Consider the following 24,635-nt stretch of genomic DNA (forward strand, 5'->3'; position numbering starts at 1 on the left):
TGGAATTTTGGAGATGTGGCGTAACGGCATGTATTTCTACACAGAGAGGGCAATTCTTTCAACATAAGTTGCTGCATTCAAGTTCGGGAGAGTTCGGACAAGGCAATTCTCTTGGCATGGAAAGAGCGTGTTTCTTTCACCATAGTAAAAACTGAATTCATGGTCTGGAGAGGGCGCTTTTTATAGACACGTAAAAGGGGAGGGGCTCAAGCCCCCTTTGATGTCTATGTGTGCACTTGCTATTAGTTGAACGCCGGTGTTGTGCACCGAAGGTATAGCCATATCAACAAGGCTGGGCCCCCGGGGACCCCCTGGGTGCCGGCCCCGTCTGTCCCGGTCGCAGGGGGGCGGAGTTACGGCCTTTTTAGCGGGCTGCAGTGGCGGGGGTCCACCGGTAGGTGGCGTTCTACACAAGGCTGTCTCCGCTCCACCGAGGCGGATGCGTGTGTACCGGCCCCGGCTCTCCCGGTCGCTCCTAGCCCGAGTTGCAGCATTTTATATGCACTGCAGTAGCGGGGGTCCTCCACTAGTGACCACTTTTGCATCGGTTCTGGAGCACCAGGAGTCGGTGGTCCCCGGGAATTCCCCATGAGCAGCCCCGTTGGGGTGGTCATTTGGTCATTTTTGCTCTTTTTGGTGGCGGCGCCAGGGGTCCCTGGGGGTCCCTGGAGATCCGGGGGTCCTGGAGCTTGTGGTTTGGCAGGCAAAGAGTGTGTATGCAAAATTTGGCATGGATAGGGGCAACGTTGTTGTACACCATACGTCGCAATCACTGTGGGTCGCGATCATTTGCGCGTGGTCGTGCGCGTGCACGCTTCGCAAAAATTTCCCTCCCCCGTAAATCGCTCAGAATAGGGCACAGTTTCAGGCTAAAGCGTGAGCTGAGTCTGAAATCAGGCTAGGTAGAGTACCATTCCACATACTGTAGCTTACCTGTACAGGTGGGTACAGTGCCATTCCACATACTGTAGCTTACCTGTACAGGTGGGTACAGTGTCATTCCAGAGGCCAGTGGAAGAACACGACAGCGCGTCTGTTCCATTCATGGAGAAACCGTCGTCACACGTGAAGAGACACTGGGAGCCAAAGGTGAAGTTGCCATGCAGGGGGTGATGAGAGCAGTTCATGAACAGGGGTGAGGACTGAGTAGGAAGGGCCTCACACAGGACCACTGTATGTGGAGAAAACAGGAGTTTCGGGGATAATTAGCAGACCACGTAAAGTACCAGTTTAGGAATATAATACATTGTAAAGAGAAGATGCATGTGAAAGTCAAATGATTATTGCTACAGATTGCACTCTGTGTGTGCATGCGTTTTCCTTCATGCTGTCAGAATAAAGGTTCATTCCCACTGGACGCAATAAAGATAACGATAACAATATGTCGGTTCGCATTATGACGGCTTTATCGTTGTGGTGTGGACACTGCTATCCACTTCAATTGAAAACGATATTTTTCACCGTTGTCTTTATCTTATCGCACCCAGTGGGAAAGGGCCTTTAAAATTACACACGACATAGCAGGTTTGAATTCAAATGGAAACTTAAAAGTCCATGTATTGACTGTTAACCTTGGCAGCTGGGAGCCTCTTGGCTCCAGAGAGCTGAGGTGGTGCAGTGTATTGTTGGCGTTCCTCTCAGCAGGAAGCCCTCCTTGCATCCAAAGTCACAGTGGGAGCCGTGGCTGAAAGGGGAATAGGGATGGCTGCAATTCATCCACCCATGATGTGGACCACTGGCCAGTAGGGGGCAGCGGCGTGCTGTGAAGAAAAGATAAACATGTCACCATCAGGTCAAACCACCAGTCCAGTTGCACTCCGCCTGTGCAGCTTTACCAACGGGTCTGAGGCATTAAGCTAGATGCAGAATAGACCCACATTTAGAGTGAATATTTTAACTCAAATCTTTGCTTCTGGGGGTCTCTGGAACAAAATATCTTGAGATGGGGTCCACGGCCAAATACATATCATTTTGGGGGTCCTTGACAGGACAGAGAACCACTGATATAGCGAGTTTTTTTTTTTCTGTTAGGATTTAGAAGACATTTTAGAATTGGCCTATATCAGTGGTTAAGGACCTCCAAAATGATACGGACCCCCATCTAAAAGAAATCAAACCTCGGTTTGAAGTGAAGCGGTGAAATGTTATTCTATGTGTTCTAGAGCTATGAAATCTGTGTTCTAGATCTATACATTCTGTGTTCTAGATCTATACTTTCTATGTGCTTTAGTTCTATATTTTTATGAATTCTGAATGAATTAATGATTTTGTCTGGAGGGCCAAATTGTCATGTGAAGCTTGACCAATCCTCTATTCTGCATGCACGGTACATTTACGGGACAGACAAAGCCACTCCTTGAGAATCTATGGGAATCCTCAAAAAAAAACATGTACGGGACAGACAAAGCCACTCCTTGGAAGCGGCTTTCACCGCTTCAAAAGTATTTTGTTACAGGGACCCCAAGAAGCAATGATTTGCGTTAAAAATGTTCACTCTGAATTTGGGTCTTGCATTAAGCTAGATGCAGAATAGATACACGCAGCTCAGACCCGTTGGCAAACGAAAGGTTGTGTCCACTCCAGAGTCCACACTAATAAAGAGTGGTGACAGGATTTCCTACAAAATAATTATTCTTACCATTGATCTAACAACTAAACGCAGGGGACAAATTCCACGTATGTGAACGAGGTACTTTCGCAATACCCCAACAACAACTCCTATTATTATAGGCGTAAAACAACAAAAGGAGAAGTATATCTTCACAAGCTATTACTGAACCCTCTGTGGTCATACTGTACCCTGGCAGAGAGGAAGAGCATGGCTCCAGTTGCCCTGTGAGAAACACTGAGTGGAGTTATCTCCAATCAGATCAAATCCCTCTTCACACTGTGTGGTGCATGTTGAACCATAGCTGAACTCTCCCAAAGGGTCCTGGCATTGCAGAGAGGCATGAGGGGGAGCTTTTAGGCTGCTGCACCGTATCACTGCAAAGGAGTAGAACAACTTTGATTTGACACGTAAACTTGATTTTTTTCTCTCTTTTTTAAATGCAACATTATCCTTCTGAAGTTATCGCTTTGCCACAATCACCAAGGCAAAAGCAATTAAGATACAGTACATTTTCGAAAATAGTATCGAAAATAGCAGACCTCCAAGCTCACAATGCGTCACGCTGCGACGTATTGTGAGCTTGGAGTTCGGTTATTTTCAGTGCTTAATACCACACTGAATTACAGTATAAGCATAATCAAGTCAATACTGGAGATGTAGCGTGCTGCGTACAGCATGGATTTCTACACAGAGAGAGCAATTCTTTCAACATAAGATGCTGCGTTGAAGTTCAGGAGAGTTTGGACATGGCAATTCTCTTGAATGCTGCCTTCAGGTATGGCATGGAAGGCAGCATTTCACCAAAGTAAAAACGGCATTCATGGTCTGGAGAGGGCACTTTTTTACTGACTGATAAATGGGCAGGGGCTCAAGCCCCCTTTGATTTCTATGTGTGGATCGTGTGTACGTGCCTGAAGAGAATAAATGTTGCCTGTGACTTACCTGTGCATACAGGAGTTAGTTTGCTCCACTGTCCAGAGGCCAGACAGGTGAGTGTGCTGTCTCCCTTCAGAGAATAGCCCTCCTCACAGGTAAAGTGACAGGAGGAGTTAAAGGAGGAAGGTTCCAGGGGGTCCACACATGTCATGTTACCCATAGAAGGTGAGGAGAGACGGGGACATCTGACAGCTGAGAAGAAACACAGATATTGAGTAGCCTATTGAGTTATAACCTATATGGCAAATAAGTAAATTAGTTTGAATAGTTTTACTAACATAATACGGGCGTCATGTCAGTCAAGACAATCATTACTTGCACCAGCATAGCACGCAAGTACTGCGTTCGGCTGCATATGTACATATACACACCGTTATGTATGTCGGTGTCTGCTGCATATGTATGGGGCGGCATAGCTCAGGGGTAGAGAAACCGCCATTAGAGCTCGAAGGGTTCCCGAAAGGTTCCCAGTTCAAATCCGGGCTCCCCCTGAGTTAATGTCGAGGAGTCCTTGAGCAAGACTCTGAACCCCTAGTTGCTCCCGTTGAGTAGGTCGGTGCCTTGCATGGTTTCCTACTCCATGCGTGTGAATGTAATGCACAATCTATGTAAAGCGCCTTGGATAAAAGCGCTATATAAATCCACCATTTCTTTTTTTTTTTTATGTCGGTGTCTGTGTTTGTTTAAGCCTGTAGCCCAATCAGGGACAGGGACCAGTATTTATGGCAACGTCATCATTAACAGCCAATGAGGGACCAGCAAGTGATGCCAGTGGTGATGCCAGTGGTGAACACACCTCATGGTGCGCTTTGCTGGCGCACAAGTAGGTTATACATGGCCTACCTGATGTGTGCAGGGTGCAAGTTGGCACCTCGACAAAGTGCATTTCTAGTTTTAGATTGCAATACAGTCAAGGGAAATGCCACCTACTTATTGACATACAATGTAGAATACCTGTGTTGAATGAATTCAGGAATTATGTGTGATATTTTGACTGCATGCATTGCAGGCCCAATATCACGACAGACTTGTGACAGTTTGATTTCAAAAGGTAGTGCATGGGTCTTCAACAGGGGGTCCGGGACCCCTAGGGGGTCCTCAGAGTTACTACAGGGGGTCCTCCCAATCTTTGAGTGATATAAACTTTTTTTTCTCCTTTTATATAATAACCACTTGTACCCTAGCGTCCATAGTCTGAGCACTTTAGCCAAAAATAGCCGATCTGCAAGCTCACAACGCCTCGCGCTGCGAGGCGTTGTGAGCTTGAAGATCGGCTATTTTCGGCAAAGAGCTTTGGTGTAGAGGAGAAAAAGAGCAGACCAAGTACAGAGTGAAAGGTCAACGTTATTAAATATTGACAGTTCAAGTGGTTAAATATCTGAAAACACAAATTGACATGAATCCAAAATACACTGATGATTGTGCCGGCAAACAATGAAACTATATGGAATCTATGATAAGGTAGTGGGGGGTCCCTGATTTATTTCTCTCTCAACTAAGGGGTCCCTGGCCTGAAAACATTGAAGACCCCTGAGGTAGTGTTTAAATGTAATTTGTAATTATGCCATGTATTGACTGTTAACCTTGGCAGCTGGGGGCCTCTTGGCTCCAGAGAGCTGAGGTGTTGCAGTGTATTGTTGGCGTTCCTCTCAGCAGGAAGCCCTCCTTGCATCCAAAGTCACAGTGGGAGCCGTGGCTGAAAGGGGAATAGGGATGGCTGCAATTCATCCAGCCATGATGTGGACCACTGGCCAGTAGGGGGCAGCGGCGTGCTATAAGGGAGACAATGAACAATGGATAAACATCAGGCCAAAACCACCCATCCACTCCAGACTAATAAAGTGCCAAACAGGGTTTCCTTCAAAATAAATAATATTCTTAATTGATCCAGCAACTAAAAGTAGAGGAGAAATTCTAGGTATGAAAGGTTTATTGCAGGGGTCACCGCCATGCTGGCTTGTGATGGACATTTTTGTCAAAATTCCATTTTTGCCGCTGACATACAAAATGAGCAGACAATGATATTACCAGAAATACATAAAGAGATAGCCCTGAATGACCATAACAGGTCTGTAACTCTGAGAGTGTACACATTAAACATTTGGTTCACACTCTCAGAGTTAAGGGGGGTCCTTGCAAATAAAACATTTGAGAACCACTAGTACTGGTGGTCTCCTAATATGCCACAGTGTCATAATAAATCAGCGTCACACATGTTCTGAAGAAAACCTGAAGACTTGACATTCAGTAATTGGGTCTTGTTATCAAAATAGGAACATTATAATGGTGTGTAAAAATCCCACACTGTTTTGTAGGAACAGTATTTCTAATTATTATAGGGGTACAAGGACAAAAGGAGAAGTATTTACTCTGGGTCTGACAACACAAAATTACTGAACCCTCTGTGGTCATACTGTACCCTGGCAGAGAGGAAGAGCATGGCTCCAGTTGCCCTGTGAGAAACACTGAGTGGAGTTCTGGCCAATCAGATCAAATCCCTCTTCACACTGTGTGGTGCATGTTGAACCATAGCTGAACTCTCCCAAAGGGCCCTGGCATTGCAGAGAGGCATGAGGGGGAGCTTTTAGGCTGCTGCACCGTATCACTGCAAAGGAGTAGAACAACTTTGATTTTACACATAAACTTGATTTTTTCTCTCTCTTTTTTAAATGCAACATTATTTTTCCTTCTGAAGTTATCGCTTTGCCACAATCACCAAGGCAAAAGCAATTATGATACAGTACATTTTTACATACATACACATTTCAAAAAGAGCCTTTTGGTATATTGAAAATAGCAGACCTCCAAGCTCACAATGCGTCACGCTGCAACGTATTGTGAGCTTGGAGTTCGGTTATTTTCAGTGCTGAATTACTGAATTACAGTATAAGCATAATCAAGTCAATACTGGAGGTGTAGCGTACGGCATGGATTTCTACACAGAGAGAGCAATTCTTTCAACATAAGATGCTGCATTCAAGTTCAGGAGAGTTTGGACAAGGCAATTCTCTTGAATGCTGCCTTCAGGTATGGCACGCATGGAAAGAGGGCATTTTCGTTTCTTTCACCATAGTAAAAACTGCATTCATGGTCTGGAGAGGGCACTTTTTTACTGACTGATAAAAGGGCAGGGGCTCAAGCCCCCTTTGATGTCTATGTGTGGATCGTGTGTATGTGCCTGAAGAGAATACATGTTGCCTGTGGCTGTGACTTACCTGTGCATACAGGAGTTTGTTTACTCCACTGTCCAGAGGCCAGACAGGTGAGTGTGCTGTTTCCCATCAGAGAATAGCCCTCCTCACAGGTAAAGTGACAGGAGGAGTTAAAGGAGGAAGGTTCCAGGGGGTCCACACATGTCATGTTACCCATAGAAGGTGAGGAGAGACAGGGACATCTGACAGCTGAGAAGAAACACAGATATTAAGTAATAACCTACTATGGCACATATCGTCGTTGTCGGGTGAAAAACATGTATGTCCAAAACCGTTCGTTTTGCATTTATCATTTTAAAAATGATTTAAACTAGTGAAAACAGCCGATCTGCAAGCACACAACGCCTCGCACTGCGAGGCGTTGTGTGCTTGTAGATCTGCTGTTTTCACTACTTTTGTGCAACAGCCTTGTAGGATGAAGCAGGGCTTTACTTTGCGAAAGAAGGTACACATTTGAAACTTGGAGATACGAGGTTTCCACCTGACGACGACGATATGGATATGGGGATCAATAAATTAGTTTGTATAGTTTCCGGTGAATTTTACTAACATAATACGGGCGAAGGGCGTCATGTCAGTCAAGACAATCATTTTAGATTGCAATACAGTCAAGGGAAATGCCACCAAGAATGCCTGTGTTGAATGAATTCAGGAATTATGTATGGTATTTTGACTGCATGCATTGCAGGCCCAATATCACGACAGACTTGTGACAGTTTGATTTAAAACGGTAGTTATGTTTAAGTGTAATTATGCCACGTATTGACTGTTAACCTTGGCAGCTGGGAGCCTCTTGGCTCCAGAGAGCTGAGGTGTTGCAGTGTATTGTTGGCGTTCCTCTCAGCAGGAAGCCCTCCTTGCATCCAAAGTCACAGTGGGAGCCGTGGCTGAAAGGGGAATAGGGATGGCTGCAATTCATCCACCCATGATGTGGACCAGTGGCCAGTAGGGGGCAGCGGCGTGCTATAAGGGAGACAATGAACAATGGATAAACATCAGGCCCAAACCACCCATCCATCCACTCCAGACTAATAAAGTGCCAACAGGGTTTCCTTCAAAATAAATAATATTCTTAATTGATCCAGCAACTAAAAGTAGAGGAGAAATTCTACGTATGAAAGGTTTATTGCAGGGGTCACCGCCATGCTGGCTTGTGATGGACATTTTTGTCAAAATTCCATTTTTGCCGCTGACACACAAAATGAGCAGACAATGATATTACCAGAAATACATAAAGACCTAGCCCTGAATGACCATAACAGGTCTGTAACTCTGAGAGTGTACACATTGAACATTTGGTTCACACTCTCAGAGTTAAGGGGGGTCCTTGCAAATGAAACATTTGAGAACCACTAGTACTGGTGGACTCCTAATATGCCACAGTGTCATAATAAATCAGTGTCACACATATTCTGAAGAAAACCTGGAGACTTGACATTCAGTAATTGGGTCTTGTTATCAAAATAGGAACATTATAATGGTGGGTAAAAATCCCACACTGTTTTGTAGGAACAGTATTTCTAATTATTATAGGGGTACAAGGACAAAAGGAGAAGTATTTACTCTGGGTCTGACAACACAATATTACTCAACCCTCTGTGGTCATACTGTACCCTGGCAGAGAGGAAGAGCATGGCTCCAGTTGCCCTGTGAGAAACACTGAGTGGAGTTATCTCCAATCAGATCAAATCCCTCTTCACACTGTGTGGTGCATGTTGAACCATAGCTGAACTCTCCCAAAGGCCCCTGGCATTGCAGAGAGGCATGAGGGGGAGCTTTTAGGCTGCTGCACCGCATCACTGCAAAGGAGTAGAACAGCTTTGATTTGACACATAAACTTAAGTATACAGGTGTATACAGTGGCTCAGGGGTAGAGAAACCGTCATTAGAACACAGAGGGTTCCCGAAGGGTTCCCAGTTCGATCCCGGGCTCCACGTGAGTTAGTATCGAAGAGTCCTTGAGCAAGACTCTGAACCCCTAGTTGCTCCCGGTGAGCAGGTTGGTGCCTCGCATGGTTTCCTCCGCCATCAGTGTGTGTGAAAGGGTGAATGTAATGCAAAATCTATGTAAATTGCCTTGGATAAAGGTACTATATAAAAGCACCACTTTTACTTTTTCAATTTTTTTAGAAATTATATATTTTAAGAGGTCATGCAATATTATTTTTCCTTCTGATGTTATCGCTTTGCCACACTCACCAAGACAAAAGCAATTCAAATACAGTACATATGTTTTGAAATGAAGAGAATAACTGTCGCCTGTGACTTACCTGTACACACAGGAGTTAGTTTGCTCCACTGTCCAGAGGCCAGACAGGTGAGTGTGCTGTTTCCCTTCAGAGAATAGCCCTCCTCACAGGTAAAGTGACAGGAGGAGTTAAAGGAGAAAGCTTCCAGGGGGTCCACACATGTCATGTTACCCATAGAAGGTGAGGAGAGACGGGGACATCTGACAGCTGAGAAGAAACACAGATATTAAGTAATAACCTACTATGGCACACTATGGGGATCAATAAATTAGTTTGTATAGTTTCCGGTGAATTTTACTAACATAATACGGGCGAAGGGCGTCATGTCAGTCAAGACAATCATTTTAGATTGCAATACAGTCAAGGGAAATGCCACCAAGAATACCTGTGTTGAATGAATTCAGGAATTATGTGTGATATTTTGACTGCATGCATTGCAGGCCCAATATCACAACATACTTGTGACAATTTGATTTCAAACGGTAGTTATGTTTAAGTGTAATTATGCCATGTATTGACTGTTAACCTTGGCAGCTGGGAGCCTCTTGGCTCCAGAGAGCTGAGGTGTTGCAGTGTATTGTTGGCGTTCCTCTCAGCAGGAAGCCCTCCTTGCATCCAAAGTCACAGTGGGAGCCGTGGCTGAAAGGGGAATAGGGATGGCTGCAATTCATCCAGCCATGATGTGGACCACTGGCCAGTAGGGGGCAGCGGCGTGCTATAAGGGAGACAATGAACAATGGATAAACATCAGGCCAAAACCACCCATCCACTCCAGACTAATAAAGTGCCAACAGGGTTTCCTACAAAATAAATAATATTCTTAATTGATCCAGCAACTAAAAGTAGAGGAGAAATTATATTTATGAAAGGTTTATTGCAGGGGTCACCGCCATGCTGGCTTGTGATGGACATTTTTGTCAAAATTCAATTTTTGCCGCTGACATACAAAATGAGCAGACAATGATATTACCAGAAATACATAAAGACCTAGCCCTGAACAGTGTTACCAGAAGGGAAATGTTGAATTATCGTACCGGAGGCTCAGAATTATCGTATTTGACATGTAACTATCGTACACGGCCAAAAAAGAGAAATCACTCGTGTAAAAACGTAATTTCACCAAAAAATGCGTCTTTAGTGTAAGAAACAACCTAGTTTTAGACTCCTGCGTGACAAAAACGCATCAGATTTGCTGTGTGGAGGCAGGCAACTTCTTGGAGCTTACACAAATAAAAGCCTGAAACTGGTCTGGAAAGATGCAACCAGTGTTTTTAATGCCTCCAAGTACAGATCTAGGGTCAGATTGACTGATTTCCTGGCTTATTTTGAGAAGCCAAACCAGATCCCAGATCAGCAGCCAGGGAAAATAGTGAATTCACGCTCTTTTTGATGATATGCCGAAATTATCGTACATTTGGGCATTTTTGGAATCATTGATCGTACATCGTACAGAGGGTCAAATTATCGTACAAATACGATAATTATCGTACGTCTGGCAACACTGGCCCTGAATGACCATGACAGGTCTGTAACTCTGAGAGTGTACACATTGAACATTTGGTTCACACTCTCAGAGTTAAGGGGGGTCCTTGCAAATAAAACATTTGAGAACCACTAGTACTGGTGGACTCCTAATATGCCACAGTGTCATAATAAATCAGCGTCACACATATTCTCAAGAAAACCTGGAGACTTGACATTCAGTAATTGGGTCGTGTTATAAAAATCAAACCTCGGTTCGAAGTGAAGCGGTGAATTTTTATTCTATGTGTTCTAGAGCTATGAACTATGTGTTCTAGATCTATTCTAGATCTATACTTTCTATGTGCTTTAGTTCTATATTTTTATGAATTCTGAATGAATGAATGATTTTATCTGGAGGGCCGGAATGTCATGTGAAGCTTGACCAATCCTCAATTCTGGACGCACGGGACACACATTTTTTTATGAATTGTCATGTGAAGCTTTAAAGTATGGTCTCATTGGACATTTTTAATCATCCAATCATCAGCCCGGGACGCACAGGACACACAAAGCCACTCCTTGGAAGCGGCTTTCACAGCTTCAAAAATAGGAACATTATAATGGTGTGTAAAAATCCCACACTGTTTCGTAGGAACAGTATTTCTAATTATTATAGGGGTACAAGGACAAAAGGAGAAGTATTTACTCTGGGTCTGACAACACAATATTACTGAACCCTCTGTGGTCATACTGTACTGTACCCTGGCAGAGAGGAAGAGCATGGCTCCAGTTGCCCTGTGAGAAACACTGAGTGGAGTTATCTCCAATCAGTTCAAATCCCTCTTCACACTGTGTGGTGCATGTTGAACCATAGCTGAACTCTCCCAAAGGCCCCTGGCATTGCATAGAGGTATGAGGGGGAGCTTTTAGGCTGCTGCACCGTATCACTGCAAAGGAGTAGAACAGCTTTGATTTGACACATAAACTTAAGTATACAGGTGTAAACAGTGGCTCAGGGGTAGAGGAACCGTCATTAGAACACAGAGGGTTCCTGAAGGGTTCCCAGTTCGATCCCGGGTTCCACTGGAGTTAGTGTCCAAGAGTTAGTGTCCAAGACTCTGAACCCCTAGTTGCTCCCGGTGAGCAGGTTGGTGCCTCGCATGGTTTCCTTCACCATCGGTGTATGAATGTGTGTGTGAATGGGTGTAATGCAAAACTATGTAAAGTGCCTTGGATAAAGGTGCTATATAAAAGCACCACTTTTACTTTTTCATTTTTTTAGAAATGATATATTTTAAGAGATCATGCAATATTATTTTTCCTTCTGATGTTATCGCTTTGCCACACTCACCAAGACAAAAGCAATTCAAATACAGTACATGTTTTGAAATAAGGAGAATAAATGTCGCCTGTGACTTACCTGTGCATACAGGAGTTAGTTTACTCCACTGTCCAGAGGCCAGACAGGTGAGTGTGCTGTCTCCCTTCAGAGAATAGCCCTCCTCACAGGTAAAGTGACAGGAGGAGTTAAAGGAGAAAGCTTCCAGGGGGTCCACACATGTCATGTTACCCATAGAAGGTGAGGAGAGACGGGGACATCTGACAGCTGAGAAGAAACACGGATATTAAGTAATAACCTACTATGGCACATATGGATATGGGGATCAATAAATTAGTTTGTATCCACAAGTTTCCAACGCCCCATAGTGCATTGCACAGACGTCTGTACCGAGCTTCCGGTGCCGATTTACAAGCTCACAGCGGGTTGCATCTGCGACACGACGTGAGCTTGTATGTCTGCTGTTAAACCCGTAAGTTTGGTCCCGATAGTCTCCAGTAAACTCCCGCGGAAACTTGTGGATAGTTTCCGGTGAATTTTACTAACATAATACGGGCGAAGGGCGTCATGTCAGTCAAGACAATCATTTTAGATCGCAATACAGTCAAGGGAAATGCCACCAAGAATACCTGTGTTGAATGAATTCAGGAATTATGTATGGTATTTCGACTGCATGCATTGCAGGCCCAATATCACGACAGACTTGTGACAGTTTGATTTCAAACGGTAGTTATGTTTAAGTGTAATTATGCCACGTATTGACTGTTAACCTTGGCAGCTGGGAGCCTCTTGGCTCCAGAGAGCTGAGGTGTTGCAGTGTATTGTTGGCGTTCCTCTCAGCAGGAAGCCCTCCTTGCATCCAAAGTCACAGTGGGAGCCGTGGCTGAAAGGGGAATAGGGATGGCTGCAATTCATCCAGCCATGATGTGGACCACTGGCCAGTAGGGGGCAGCGGCGTGCTATAAGGGAGACAATGAAGAAAGGATGTTGAGATGAACATAATCAGGCCAAATCACCAGTCTAGAGCAGTGGTTCTCAACCTGTGGGTACTGGGGTTCCCAAATTATTTTGGGGGGGTCTCCAGATGATTAACTTAATGTGGAACATTGTTTTCTCTCTCAACAGTAAACAAACCAACATAAAGTGTATAGAGGGTATCTGCACATTTCTAAAGTGACATTTAAGGTCTTTTTAACACCTCTAAAAGGACAAATTAAACATTGGCCAAATTGTCAAATATTAGAGGTAGAAATTGTGAAATAGCAGATCTACATACTCACAACGCCAAGCATTGTGAGGCGTTGTGAGCATGTAGATCTGCTATTTTCACTATAGAACCGTGTTATACAAAATGTAACTTAGTACTCGTCAGAGTGGTGGTGGTGGTGGTGGTGGGGGGAGGGGGGGGGGGGGGTTCCCAGTTAGAATATGATTATTTTTGGCCTGAAAAGGTTGAGAACCACTGATCTAGAAGAGCATTAAAGCTATGTGTCCATAGGTGTATCCTACAAGAAATAATTCTTACCATTGACCTACGTAAATCTAAGTGAATAAATAAGTGATAATAACAAAAGTGAATGTATGAGCATGAGACATGTTACGGAGAAGTATTCTACTATAGAGAACAGCATGTCTGTGAGCAGGAATGATGATTATTACATGCCAAGCTTTAATCTCTTGTTACAGTAACATAACTTATTACCTTGGCAGGGGGGGACTTCTCCTGTCCAAATGCCCATGGAGCTGCACTCTGTCTCAGCCGTTCCATTCACCAGAAAGCCCTCTTCACAGGTCACATTACACCGAGAACCAAAACTGAACTGACCATGAGGGTCAGAGCAAGACAGAGATCCATGAGGGGGAGACACTCGCTGACTGCATCTCTTCACTGAGAGAGAGAGAGAGAGAGAGAGAGAGACAGAGACAGAGAGACAGAGAGACAGAGATATGATCCAACATACAGTAGAATACGGAGGATATGTTCTCACCTATGGTCATGAAGTGTGGGTCATGACCAAAAGTATAAGGTCGCGGACAAAATGAGTTTCCTCAGACGGGTGGCTGGTGTCTCCCTTAAGAGATACGGTGAGAATTCAGTCACCCGAGAGAAACTTGGAGTAGAACCTGCTCCTACACTTAATTGGAAAGGAGTCAGCTTAGGTGGATCGGGCATCTAGTACGGATGCCTCCCGAGCGCCTTCCTTGGAAGGTCCTCGATGCACGTCCCACTGGGAGGAGACCCTGTGGCACTGTGGCAGACCAAAGACCAGATGGAAGGATTATATCTCCACACTGGCCTGGGAACAGGTATACTCCCTGAGGGAGTGGCTCAGGATTAGCCTGACTGCAAGCGTCAGACTCAATCACACACTTCGTTTTGGGATTGAGTCTGAGCCTGGGGACGGAGATTCTACTTCAGCGGGGGCGGGGTAAAGCCTATTGACGTCACACACACACACACACACACACACACACACACACACACACACACACACACACACACACACACACACACACACACACACACACACACACATACACACACACAGCCCTGTGTGTCGCCGACGGCGACGTGGCGTGACATTGCAAAAATAAGTTATTTCTCATAACATATTATATGACTGCATGTTTACGTAAGAATTCGAGTCGAGTCTGACTCCGCCATGACAGTTTTCACGGACCAATCAGAGTCCACTAGCGGCTCACGTGGGCAGAAGAGCACCAATCAGAGTCCACTATACGGACTCTCACGTGGGCAGAACAGCTCCGAAGGGAGGGGGCTGGGACCGGAGCAGCCTACCACGTGCCTCAAGTCTACAGCCCTGATTGGCCCATTCAATGCGCCCGCTCTTTAGGCGCGCTTGAAATAAAATAAAATATCTCCGGGTTCAGTCCACACTACACACCACCCACCAACAGGGGGTGGTGATGTGCGGACTGAAGTATCAGGCTAGCTCAGGATAGGGAACTCTGGAAATCTCAGTTGGAACTGTTACCCCGCGACCCGATTCCGGATAAGCGGTTGAAGATGAATGGATGGATCAGTATGCATAAGACCATGATGCCTGGCTTCAAACACTAAACGTCTTCTTGAAACCTTCTTCAACTCCTACCTGTTAACTTACTCTGTATGGGAGCATCAGCTAAATCCCAAAAGATTCAAGTTGAAAAATGTAATAATAAAGTAACATAACATTATTTAGTGTCCATAGTCAGGGGCTTCTTTGCTCCATTCGGCCACATTAAAGGTGCCTTCTGTTTCAGCATTCTGTGTCATATCAGGTTAACACTAACTTTTAGACTATGAGTTGCCAACTTGTGCCTTGTGCACTCGTGGTCATGTATGGCCTACTTGTGCGCCAGCAGAGCGCGCAAGTACTACTTTCTGGGCTGTTCGGGGCTGTTTGTATGTATGTGGGTGGGCAAGTTCGCACTCTGAAAATAGTACTTGCACGCTATGCTGGCGCAAGTAACTAGCAATATAAATAAGTAAGCAGTTTGGGGCCCAGGTACTGGAGACTAAATCAAACTATTATGACATTCAGTCATACTTTCATGCAGTAGAGATAAAACAGCAAAAGGAGAAGTATAGGCTTTACTCTGGGAACACAAGCTATTACTCAACCCTCTGTGGTCATACTGTACCCTGGCAGAGAGGAAGAGCGTGGCTCCAGTTGCCCTGTGAGAAACACTGGGTGGAGTTCTGGCCAATCAGATCAAATCCCTCTTCACACTGTGTGGTGCATGTTGAACCATAGCTGAACTCTCCCAAAGGGTCCTGGCATTGCAGAGAGGCATGAGGGGGAGCTTTTAGGCTGCTGCACCGTATCACTGCAAAGGAGTAGAACAGCTTTGATTTGACACATAGTACAGGGGCCAGGCTGAATTGTGGTGATTTTTTTTGTCAATATTCAATTAAATATTTTGCCATACAAAATGAATAGACAAACACATAAAGAGCTAGCTTTAAATGACCATTACAGGTCTGTAACTCTGAGAGTGTACACATAGAACCAAATGGACCTTTACTGTACCTGTCCATTTGGTTCCATTTGAGTTATGGGAGTGAAACGTAAATGTTAAAGAACCACTGTCCTATATAGACTCCTAATGTGCCAAACATACTGTATAGTGTCATCTATCATCTAATTAGAGAAGTCAGTAGGTCAGTAGGTCACACAATGCATTTCCACGTTTATCTATTCACTCGCTTCAGCAACTGATCCGAACTTTCACATGGCATTGGCCATTAACATTATACAGATGGTGACGGAGCCCGAATTTAATTTTTCCCAAATTCAAGCTGTTTATTAGCGTTTCTTCACCACTTCTGTTCAACTCTACAGCCTGTTGTCAGGGTTACGGTCCGTTCCTCCAGGCTATGGGATCTGTAGCCCCACACACACACACCCCTCTCCCTCACAGTTAGGAATGTGCATGGTCTCTCTCTCTCTCTCTCTCTCTCACGTGGGTTGCAGGCATGCACGGGACACGCATTCACCGGGTGCGTTTGATGTGTGTCTCATCTTCTAACGGGTATGGAAAAACTATGTGGAGCAAGCGCATACATCCCCATACTTCTATTCACCTAATTTTGCTGTAAAATTATTTTTATCCATCATAATTCACTCCTTCATGGGCTGCTCCTTACATTATGATGCTCCCACATATTCTCACGCACGCACCAGTTACAGTAACTTTCCCCACAACCCACACTCTGCACATATTTTGGAGCACATATCTTTGAACGGGTAAGGTAAGGTCTAGTAGTATATGATGATGAACTCTATTTCAGACACAATAGGTCCATAATGTATATCAGTGTCGTACATATTCTAAAGAAAACCTGATTTGACGTTCAGTAATTGGGTCTTATGATCAAAATAAGAACATGATAACAGAAAATCTAAAATGTGCCAACGGACAAGGCCAAGTCTTGCCACAGACACATTTGTCCGTGTACGAACCCCTGGACACATAAACTTGAGAAAAAAATATGTTTTTATCCAATACCATCCAATATACATTTTCTCCTAAACTTCCAGTTTGCCAGTCACCATAGTCAGGGACCCACAATCCCAAAAGCTCAAGGAATAGGGATGAACCTGTGATGTTATGCAGTACTTTAAATTTCTGTTTTATCTATTAGTTTGGTCATTAAGGTCCACAGAATGAGAGGCCTGCTTTGCCGGAAACATCGCGAAAAAGAGTTATGACAATGTTTATATTCACTGTCCCATTGGCTCCAGTATAAAGGAAAAGAAAAATATTTAAAAAAGAAAAAAACATCTTCTTTAAGTAGCATGTGAGGGGTCAAACTAGAGGTTCTTCATGGTTCTGAATCCATTTCAAGCATTTGTTTTGCATGAAAAACATTCCTGGCTAAACTTCGGGCCCCCAAAATGATGAAAATTGATGAGTCATCAAAAAGATCATCACTTTTCACAGTTTTGGGGGGCTGAAATTTTGCCTTAGGAATGTTTTTCATGCAAAACAAATGCTTGCAATGGATTCAGAATCATGAAGAATCCCTAGTTTTCTTTTCCTGTATAGTGGAGTCAATGGGACAGTGAATATAATATATGACCAAACTAATAGATAAAACAGAAATAAAAAGTACGGCATGACATCACAGGTCATCTCCCATTCTGGGCTTGTGGGTCCCTGGCTACCAAGAAAAAAAGCAATTCAGATGATCTTTCTTTTAAATGAAGGGAATACATCCCTCGTGTCTTACCTGTGCATATGGGAGTTTGTTTGCTCCACTGTCCAGAGGCCAGACAGGTGAGTGTGCTGTTTCCCATCAGAGAATAGCCCTCCTCACAGGTGAAGTGACAGGAGGAGTTAAAGGAGAAAGCTTCCAGGGGGTCCACACATGTCATGTTACCCATAGAAGGTGAGGAGAGACGGGGACATCTGACAGCTGAGAAGAAACACAGACATTGAGATATCACTATATGGCACATGCATGGGCATCAGTAAATTAGTTTTATCAGTTTCAGAGACATTTTGCTGGCTATATCATGGATGTCGTGTTAGTAAAGACAATCATTTAGATGCAATACAGTCAAGGGAAATGCCACCTACTTATTCACATAGAATTGCATTCAACATTATGTTGTTTGCCAAAACCCAAACACAAATGGTGTGACCTGAACTGATGACAAGTGTCGCCGGGGTCTATGATCTGAGCAGGATGTGGCTCCCCACGGAAAGACGGGCCAGATAAACATTTTGGTCACTATGGTAACAGTGGTTATGTTTCGCAAAAGAGGACGAAGAAGCAGGAAACGTGACAGTTGCAGTTGAGTATTTCATAAAAATGTTCACAGAAGTTTCACAGGAAAATAATGATTTCGCAATGAAACCAACATCATTGATAATTTACCGATGACTTATTTCACTCACAAGATAAAATTCACTTTGGTTTTCACCAAAGTGAAAACTGCATTCATGGTCTGGAGAGGAAACTTTTTACAGACGGGTAAAAGGGCAGGGGCTCAAGCCCCCTTTGATGTCTGTGTGCACGTGCCTGTGCAAGCATGACACCAGAGCTCTTCACATCACAAGCCCCCCTGAAGCAAAGCATAATACTATGACATAATAGACGTGAAAATTACTACACTGCTCATAAGGCAGAATCTGAAGATATATAAGAAATTAAAAGAACATTAATGCATTTTTTGAACATTGAATGACATATGCTGACATAGCGAAAAACTATTGCTACTATAGGAGGAGACTGGGGAGGTGGAGGGGGCTTGATCACTGAAGAGCTGCATGCAGTGGTGCATTTACTCAAGTACTGTACATCATCTTTTACTTTACAGGAGTATTTTACATTTTCTCTACTTTTACTTCTACTAGTCTCCACTACATCTCCGGGGCCAATATTTAGACTTTTAGCCTACTCCGCTACAATTATTTGAAAACTTTCTATATCCATTTTGGCCATTTGAAAATAGCCGATCTAAAATACGGTGCGACGCGCAGCATTGTGAAATTTTAGATCTGCTATTTTCAAAATATTTTTTACACATTTGTATACATTTCAAAACTTGTTAAATGAGACATTCTGCGTAATGCGTACGCTCTACTTTTGGTCCAAGTCCAACCCTTTTGTATTTACTCAAATAAATGTTTCATTCCGTAATTTTACTTGAAACAGAGTATTTCTACATTGCAGTATACGTTCACTTAAGTAAATATTGTGAGCAGCCTACTTTTTCCACCACTGACTGCATGTGATTTGTGGTAGCAGTGAGAGATGATGAATTGAATGTCGGGCCACTAACTGTGTAGAATATTGAACCATTGGGATTGTGACCATTATGTGATTGAAGTGATTGCAAGAACTACGGTGATGCTCCATCCATTTTAGGGTCCATCGGTATTTAATGTCCTACTTCAGTTTATGATATTTTGCCTATTTATGCTATATGATAATTGGATCATAATATTTTATGAAATGGAAGGTTTAGAATGGTATTTTGTGGTAGGCGTAAGGTTTGACACATTTCAGCATTCAAAATTTGAGTTTTTATACTGTTTCCTGCCTTGTCAAATTGTATTAATTGAACCTGAAACCTGGGACACAATAAGGCCTAAAGTGGAATGTTCAAGCCAAAGTATACAGTATCTTGGGCTTAAATGAAACTAAATAAATTAAGTTATTATGACCCATTACCTGTACATGTAGGAACACCGGCGGTCCACTGACCAGTAGAGTCACAACGTATCTGGTTCTGTCCATTGAGTTCATAGCCAGCATCACATTCAAACTCACAAGTAGAGTTGAAACTGCGAGTTGCAATGGGATGGCTGCAGTACATGATCCCTCCACGGGGGGCAGTGATTTGATCTGCGCACTGAACCACTGAAACAGGAAGCGATGGAAAGGTTTATTTGTTTGATCTATTATTATCATTATTATTTTTTAAATCAAACCTGCTCTTTCTGACCTTGGCACAGAGGAGCAGGATGGTCCCACTGGCCGCTGGCTTGGCATGAGAGAACGGGCGACCCGGCCAGCCGGTATCCAAGGTCACAATAGAACTGGCAGGAAGAGTTGAAGCGATGAGGTCCGTAGGGGTGGACGCAGTGGACAGAACCCTGCTCCGGAGCCAACAGGGCTCTGCATGCAATGGCTGACATACACAGATAATGACAAAAACATTCTGTGAATACTAACCCTTAACAAATAAACATACCATGTGGTTTTGGTCTCTCTAAGAGAATGTCACTCTGTCTGTGTCAACATTGCCACCCAAGTGTTGACCCCTACCCTTAAAACATGTAGCCCACTGGCCTCCTTCAAAACTGCCTTGAAAATTCACGTTTCAGTAGGCCAGAGACGTACAGTAGGTAGTTATCACTTCTCCCATAGATAGGCGAGAAGTTACCTTACCCCCACCCCCTTTTTTACCCCTACTCTGTACAATACGTATAGCGATGATATTTGAATGTTTTTTTGTTGCTATTTTTCATGTAAATGAATTGAATACCAAGGACCTCCAACGTATACAAGGGCTTATTTGGGGTGTTCCTTTTAGGCAGGTTGTTTTACTGTACTTGTACTGTACTACATTTTTTTGTTTTGACTATACTTAATGTTCTTCATTTTTGTCTAATAAAATATTCAATCAATCAAGTGTGGTGAAGTCACAGTGTGGAGGACCCAAGGAAGATCAAAGAAGGAATGGACACCAACGTCATTTTAGGCTCCATGTCCATCCGCCATGACACTCTCGGTGGCAAAACTGGCACCGGAGGTTCGGTGAATAACATTGGAGTATATGAGCGCCGGCTGGGGCAGCTCATGAACAAAAAATGATTCTGAACGATAGAGACCTTTATAAAACACTCAGCTCAGGAATATAAAAGAAAACATGTCACACATTGTTTTGTGCTGTGTTGCTTTTCACAGCAAAGGTCTCTTTTCACAACAAAGGTCTCAATCGTTCAGAATTATTTTTTGTTCATGAGCTGTCCCAGCCGAAGCTCATAGACGCCAATGTTATTCATCAAGCTTCCGTTGCAAGTTCCGCCACCCAAAGTGTCATGGCGCATGGACCGTGGTGTGGGCGTGACTTATGGTGTCTTCTCCTTCTTTGAGGCTTCTTGGGAGGAGCCAGGAAGCAGTGTGTACTCACCATCCTCACAGTGTGGAGGAGCCAGGAAGCCAGGATGGCACTGACAGATGAAGCTCCCTATGGTCTCCACACACTCTGCATGGACACCGCAGGACCGCTCTGAGCACGAGGCTGCACACAAACAATCATGTCACTTGATATAGGAAAAGTTGTTTTGGAATTTTCAGGCCGTGACCCCCAAAATAATGATATTTTAACTAAGGACCCCCCATTACATTTTGTATAACACGGTTCTATTGTGAAAATAGAAGATCTACATGCTCACAACGCCTCGCGTTGCGAGGCGTTGTGAGCATGTAGATCTGCTATTTTCACAATTTCTGCCTCTAATATGACAATTTGGCCAATGTTTAGTCTGTTTTGTCATCTTAGAAGTATTAAAAAGTCCTTAAATTATCACTTTAGAAATTTGCACATACCCTCTATAGTCTATACACTTAAACGTTATGTTGGTTTGTTTAATGTTGAGGGAGAATACAAAGTTGCACATTAAGTTATCATCTGGGGACCCCCCAAAATAATTTGGGGGTCCCGACCCACAGGTTGAGAACCACTGCATTATGTGACACTTTAATGTTTCAGCTGGTAAAAGTGGGGATCATCATGTGCTGATGTGCATTTCAGAAACCTGCCCACAAATGACATCATCGATGGTGCTTTCAAAGAACATATCAATCTTGTATTTATATATTTGGACTGCAGGAGCAATAGGCCATTATCACGGAGCGGGGCGGGACTTCCGCTTTTACGGCAAACGGGCAGCCCGACTTCCGCCACCGCCCTGCAACAATACAATGGCGAGCTGTCAGTCACTGGCACAGAACAGTGACTGACAGCTCGCCATTGTATTGTTGCAGGGCGGCGGCGGAAGACGGGCTGCCCGTTTGCCGTAAAAGCGGAAGTCCCGCCCCGCTCCGTGATAATGGCCTATATGGCTTCTACTTCAGCATGCAAACTTTCCAGGAAGACAAACGCTGTAGCTTCCATTAGCTTGGAATTAGATGTCATCGGTAGGCAGGTTTCTGAACTGTCCACAGCCAAACTTGGTTGAAAATGGGTGAAGTTGTAGTTTAATGGATGTGTTGTCATATAATCAAAATCCCCAAAAACAAACTAGTAACTCGTCACTGTCGGGCAGAAACCTTGTATCTCCAAGTTTCAAATGTGTACGTCTTTTGGCAAAGCAAAGCCCTGCTTCATCATACAAGACTGTCGCATAAAACTAGTGAAAACAGCCGATCTACAAGCACACAACGCCTCGCGATGCAAGGCGTTGTGTGCTTGTAGATCTGCTGCTAGTTTAGCACATTTTTTAGATGATAAATACAAAACTAACGGTTTTGGACATACAAGGTTTCCACCCGACAACGACGAACTAAGGCCTTCAAATAATTGTAGAGTAGGCCTAGAGTAAAAAGTCAAAATATTGCCTCTCAGATGTTATCTAAAGTGGAGCAGAAAATTCTCAAGTAAAGTGAAAATACCTAAAATGGTACTCAAGTACAATACTTTGGTAGTTTCTAGTCACTACAGACTGTTGTACCTGTGTAGCATATTGTTCCCTTCTTCTTGCTGCAGCTCTCATCATTCCATTTAGTTGGTTCTTTGTCTCTCTTGATGTAAATCTCCACACAGTCCTGTGCCTTCTTTCCTAAGTTATTAGGCTCTTTCATTGCCCAATTCTCAGCCTCTGGGGTCAGGGCCTTATTAGTTCCTACCTATAGGGGTGCAAGTGCAACGAGAGCAACAGTTAATCGAAACAATTTATTATGAGAAATATTCGATATTCGGTCATTTAATAAAACAATCGATTAATAGTTGATTCCTATTTTGGGCATACCATTATGTATGCCCATTTCTTTTTAAAAAATGTTGAAAATAGCTTACGACTAGGCCTACAAGCTCATCAGCTATTTTCACTATTTTTGCACAGCAAGTTGTGGGACGAAGTCTAAAATAACACTTACGGTAAAAATATAACAAAATGTTTTAAGTGCTTCTCGATTATTCGATTCATCAGAAAATAAATCAATAAAAAAATCATTAAGAAAACAATGGATAGTTGCAGCCCTTCATTCCTACCCATGTCCAGACGTCGTTGACTTTGCGGATGCCTATCCAGTAGTACCCGCGGTTGTAGGGCAGCATCTGGTTGAGGTAGTCGATCTCCCCACGGTTCTGGATGGCCACCATGTCGGTGAAGTGGTCCCGGCACCACCGGCGGGCCGTGTCCCAGTCACGGCCCGGGTCGGTGCTGTAGTTGTACATCCATGCCTGAACCCCTCCGCCACCTCCTCCCAAGTCTGAGAGCAAGCGGATAAGAAAACATGAGACCTTTGTTGATCCCGCAGGGGAATTCAGTCGCCGGAAGCAGCACAGCAGTTAAGATACAGTACAGTTACAGCAGGGACCTGCAGAGAATGTTAGAGAGGCAGGGGCTGAACTTTCTAAAAGGGCCTTTTGGTGGAAATATCGAAAACAGCAGACGTCCAAGCTCACAACGCGTTGCGCTGCGACGCGTTGTGAGCTTGGAGGTCGGCTATTTTCGGTGCTTGATGCCACACTGAACCAAGCATAATCAAGTCGATTAAGTCGTTCAAGTTCAGAAGAGTTTGGACAAGGCAATTCTCCTGAATGCTGCAGGTATGACATGGAAAGGAGGCATTGCATTTCTTTTACCATAGTAAAAACTGCATTCATGGTCTGGAGATGTCACGGACGGATAAAAGAGGAGGGGCTCAAGCCCCCTGTGATGTCTATGTGTGCACGTGCCTGAGTTACAGGGCAAGTGAAAGTACTGTAGATACAACAGAGGTCATTCAAAAGACCTTCACCATGCTACAACATTAGAGTGATGAACACATGCACTACTAATTGCAATCCAATTGCGATATAGGACCATATACAGTAAATTGGAAGAATATTTGAGTGCCAATATTTTTTTTTCTTTTTTTGCTTTTAAGTAACATTTTGGAATGTCACTCCATTGAGACTTGAGTTCATTAATATTGTATTTGTTGCATTCCTAAGCCAATAATTTGATTAAATAATAAATTTACCCTCATTGATTCATTTGGGTCTCCATCCGGAATCAATGGGCCTAGGCTTAGGAATGTGACAAAAACAAAATACTTATATTGAACTCCATGGGGTGAGTAATCGATAGGAAAAAAAAGTAATTTTGGTGGTGAACTAGGAAGGAAGTAAGGAACACACCTTGGTTGATTACAATCACTGCGACAATCAACATCCCATGATATATGCTGGGTCTAAGATGGTTCACTCCTTGAAACATCTGAAAAATACAACAAAATAAGAATAAGTAAGATGATAATAATAATATTATTATATTGTGCATTCATGGTTATATGACAGTATATATACAGGCTATATATGTATGCTGTATGTACAGATCCATCTAAAAAAATAGAATATTGTGTGTAAAAAAAAAAAGTATTGCAGGTGCCCTAGCACCCCAAATCATAACTGGCTGTCGAAACTTCCCACTGACTTCAGAAGGTTGACATTTTCTCGATTATAAATCCCTGTTTTGAGTGGTCTTGTGTAATATTGTAATATTTTGAAATATGGACTTTTGATATTCATGAGCTGTATGCCATAAAAACAAAAAAGGTTTGGAATAAATCCACTGAATGTGCAATGTATCTAGAA

General features: G+C 43.5%; 1 protein-coding gene across 1 annotated transcript in view; it reads right to left on the reverse strand.

Moving 5' to 3' along the window:
• Positions 1-24,253, reverse strand: part of LOC308289041 (P-selectin-like) — a gene marked incomplete at its 3' end in the record, with an annotated part of 37,667 nt that extends 13,414 nt beyond the window's left edge. Inside the window, exons 1-22 of the mRNA XM_080730575.1 lie at positions 24,180-24,253; positions 23,046-23,266; positions 22,507-22,681; positions 20,964-21,074; positions 19,773-19,958; positions 19,499-19,687; positions 17,549-17,734; positions 15,457-15,642; positions 13,514-13,699; positions 12,582-12,770; positions 11,893-12,078; positions 9,535-9,723; positions 9,030-9,215; positions 8,373-8,558; positions 7,534-7,722; positions 6,763-6,948; positions 5,967-6,152; positions 5,131-5,319; positions 3,554-3,739; positions 2,800-2,985; positions 1,572-1,760; positions 977-1,171 (exon numbers count right to left, since the gene is read on the reverse strand). Coding sequence (XP_080586701.1) covers positions 977-1,171; positions 1,572-1,760; positions 2,800-2,985; positions 3,554-3,739; positions 5,131-5,319; positions 5,967-6,152; positions 6,763-6,948; positions 7,534-7,722; positions 8,373-8,558; positions 9,030-9,215; positions 9,535-9,723; positions 11,893-12,078; positions 12,582-12,770; positions 13,514-13,699; positions 15,457-15,642; positions 17,549-17,734; positions 19,499-19,687; positions 19,773-19,958; positions 20,964-21,074; positions 22,507-22,681; positions 23,046-23,266; positions 24,180-24,213 — 3,916 coding nt within the window. The 5' untranslated portion in view covers positions 24,214-24,253. The remainder of the gene's footprint in view (positions 1-976; positions 1,172-1,571; positions 1,761-2,799; positions 2,986-3,553; positions 3,740-5,130; positions 5,320-5,966; positions 6,153-6,762; positions 6,949-7,533; positions 7,723-8,372; positions 8,559-9,029; positions 9,216-9,534; positions 9,724-11,892; positions 12,079-12,581; positions 12,771-13,513; positions 13,700-15,456; positions 15,643-17,548; positions 17,735-19,498; positions 19,688-19,772; positions 19,959-20,963; positions 21,075-22,506; positions 22,682-23,045; positions 23,267-24,179) is intronic.
• Positions 24,254-24,635: the final 382 nt, after the last annotated feature.

The sequence above is a fragment of the Nannobrachium achirus genome (genome assembly GCF_963921795.1).
Source record: "Nannobrachium achirus genome assembly, chromosome: 1".
Lineage (NCBI taxonomy): Eukaryota > Metazoa > Chordata > Actinopteri > Myctophiformes > Myctophidae > Nannobrachium > Nannobrachium achirus.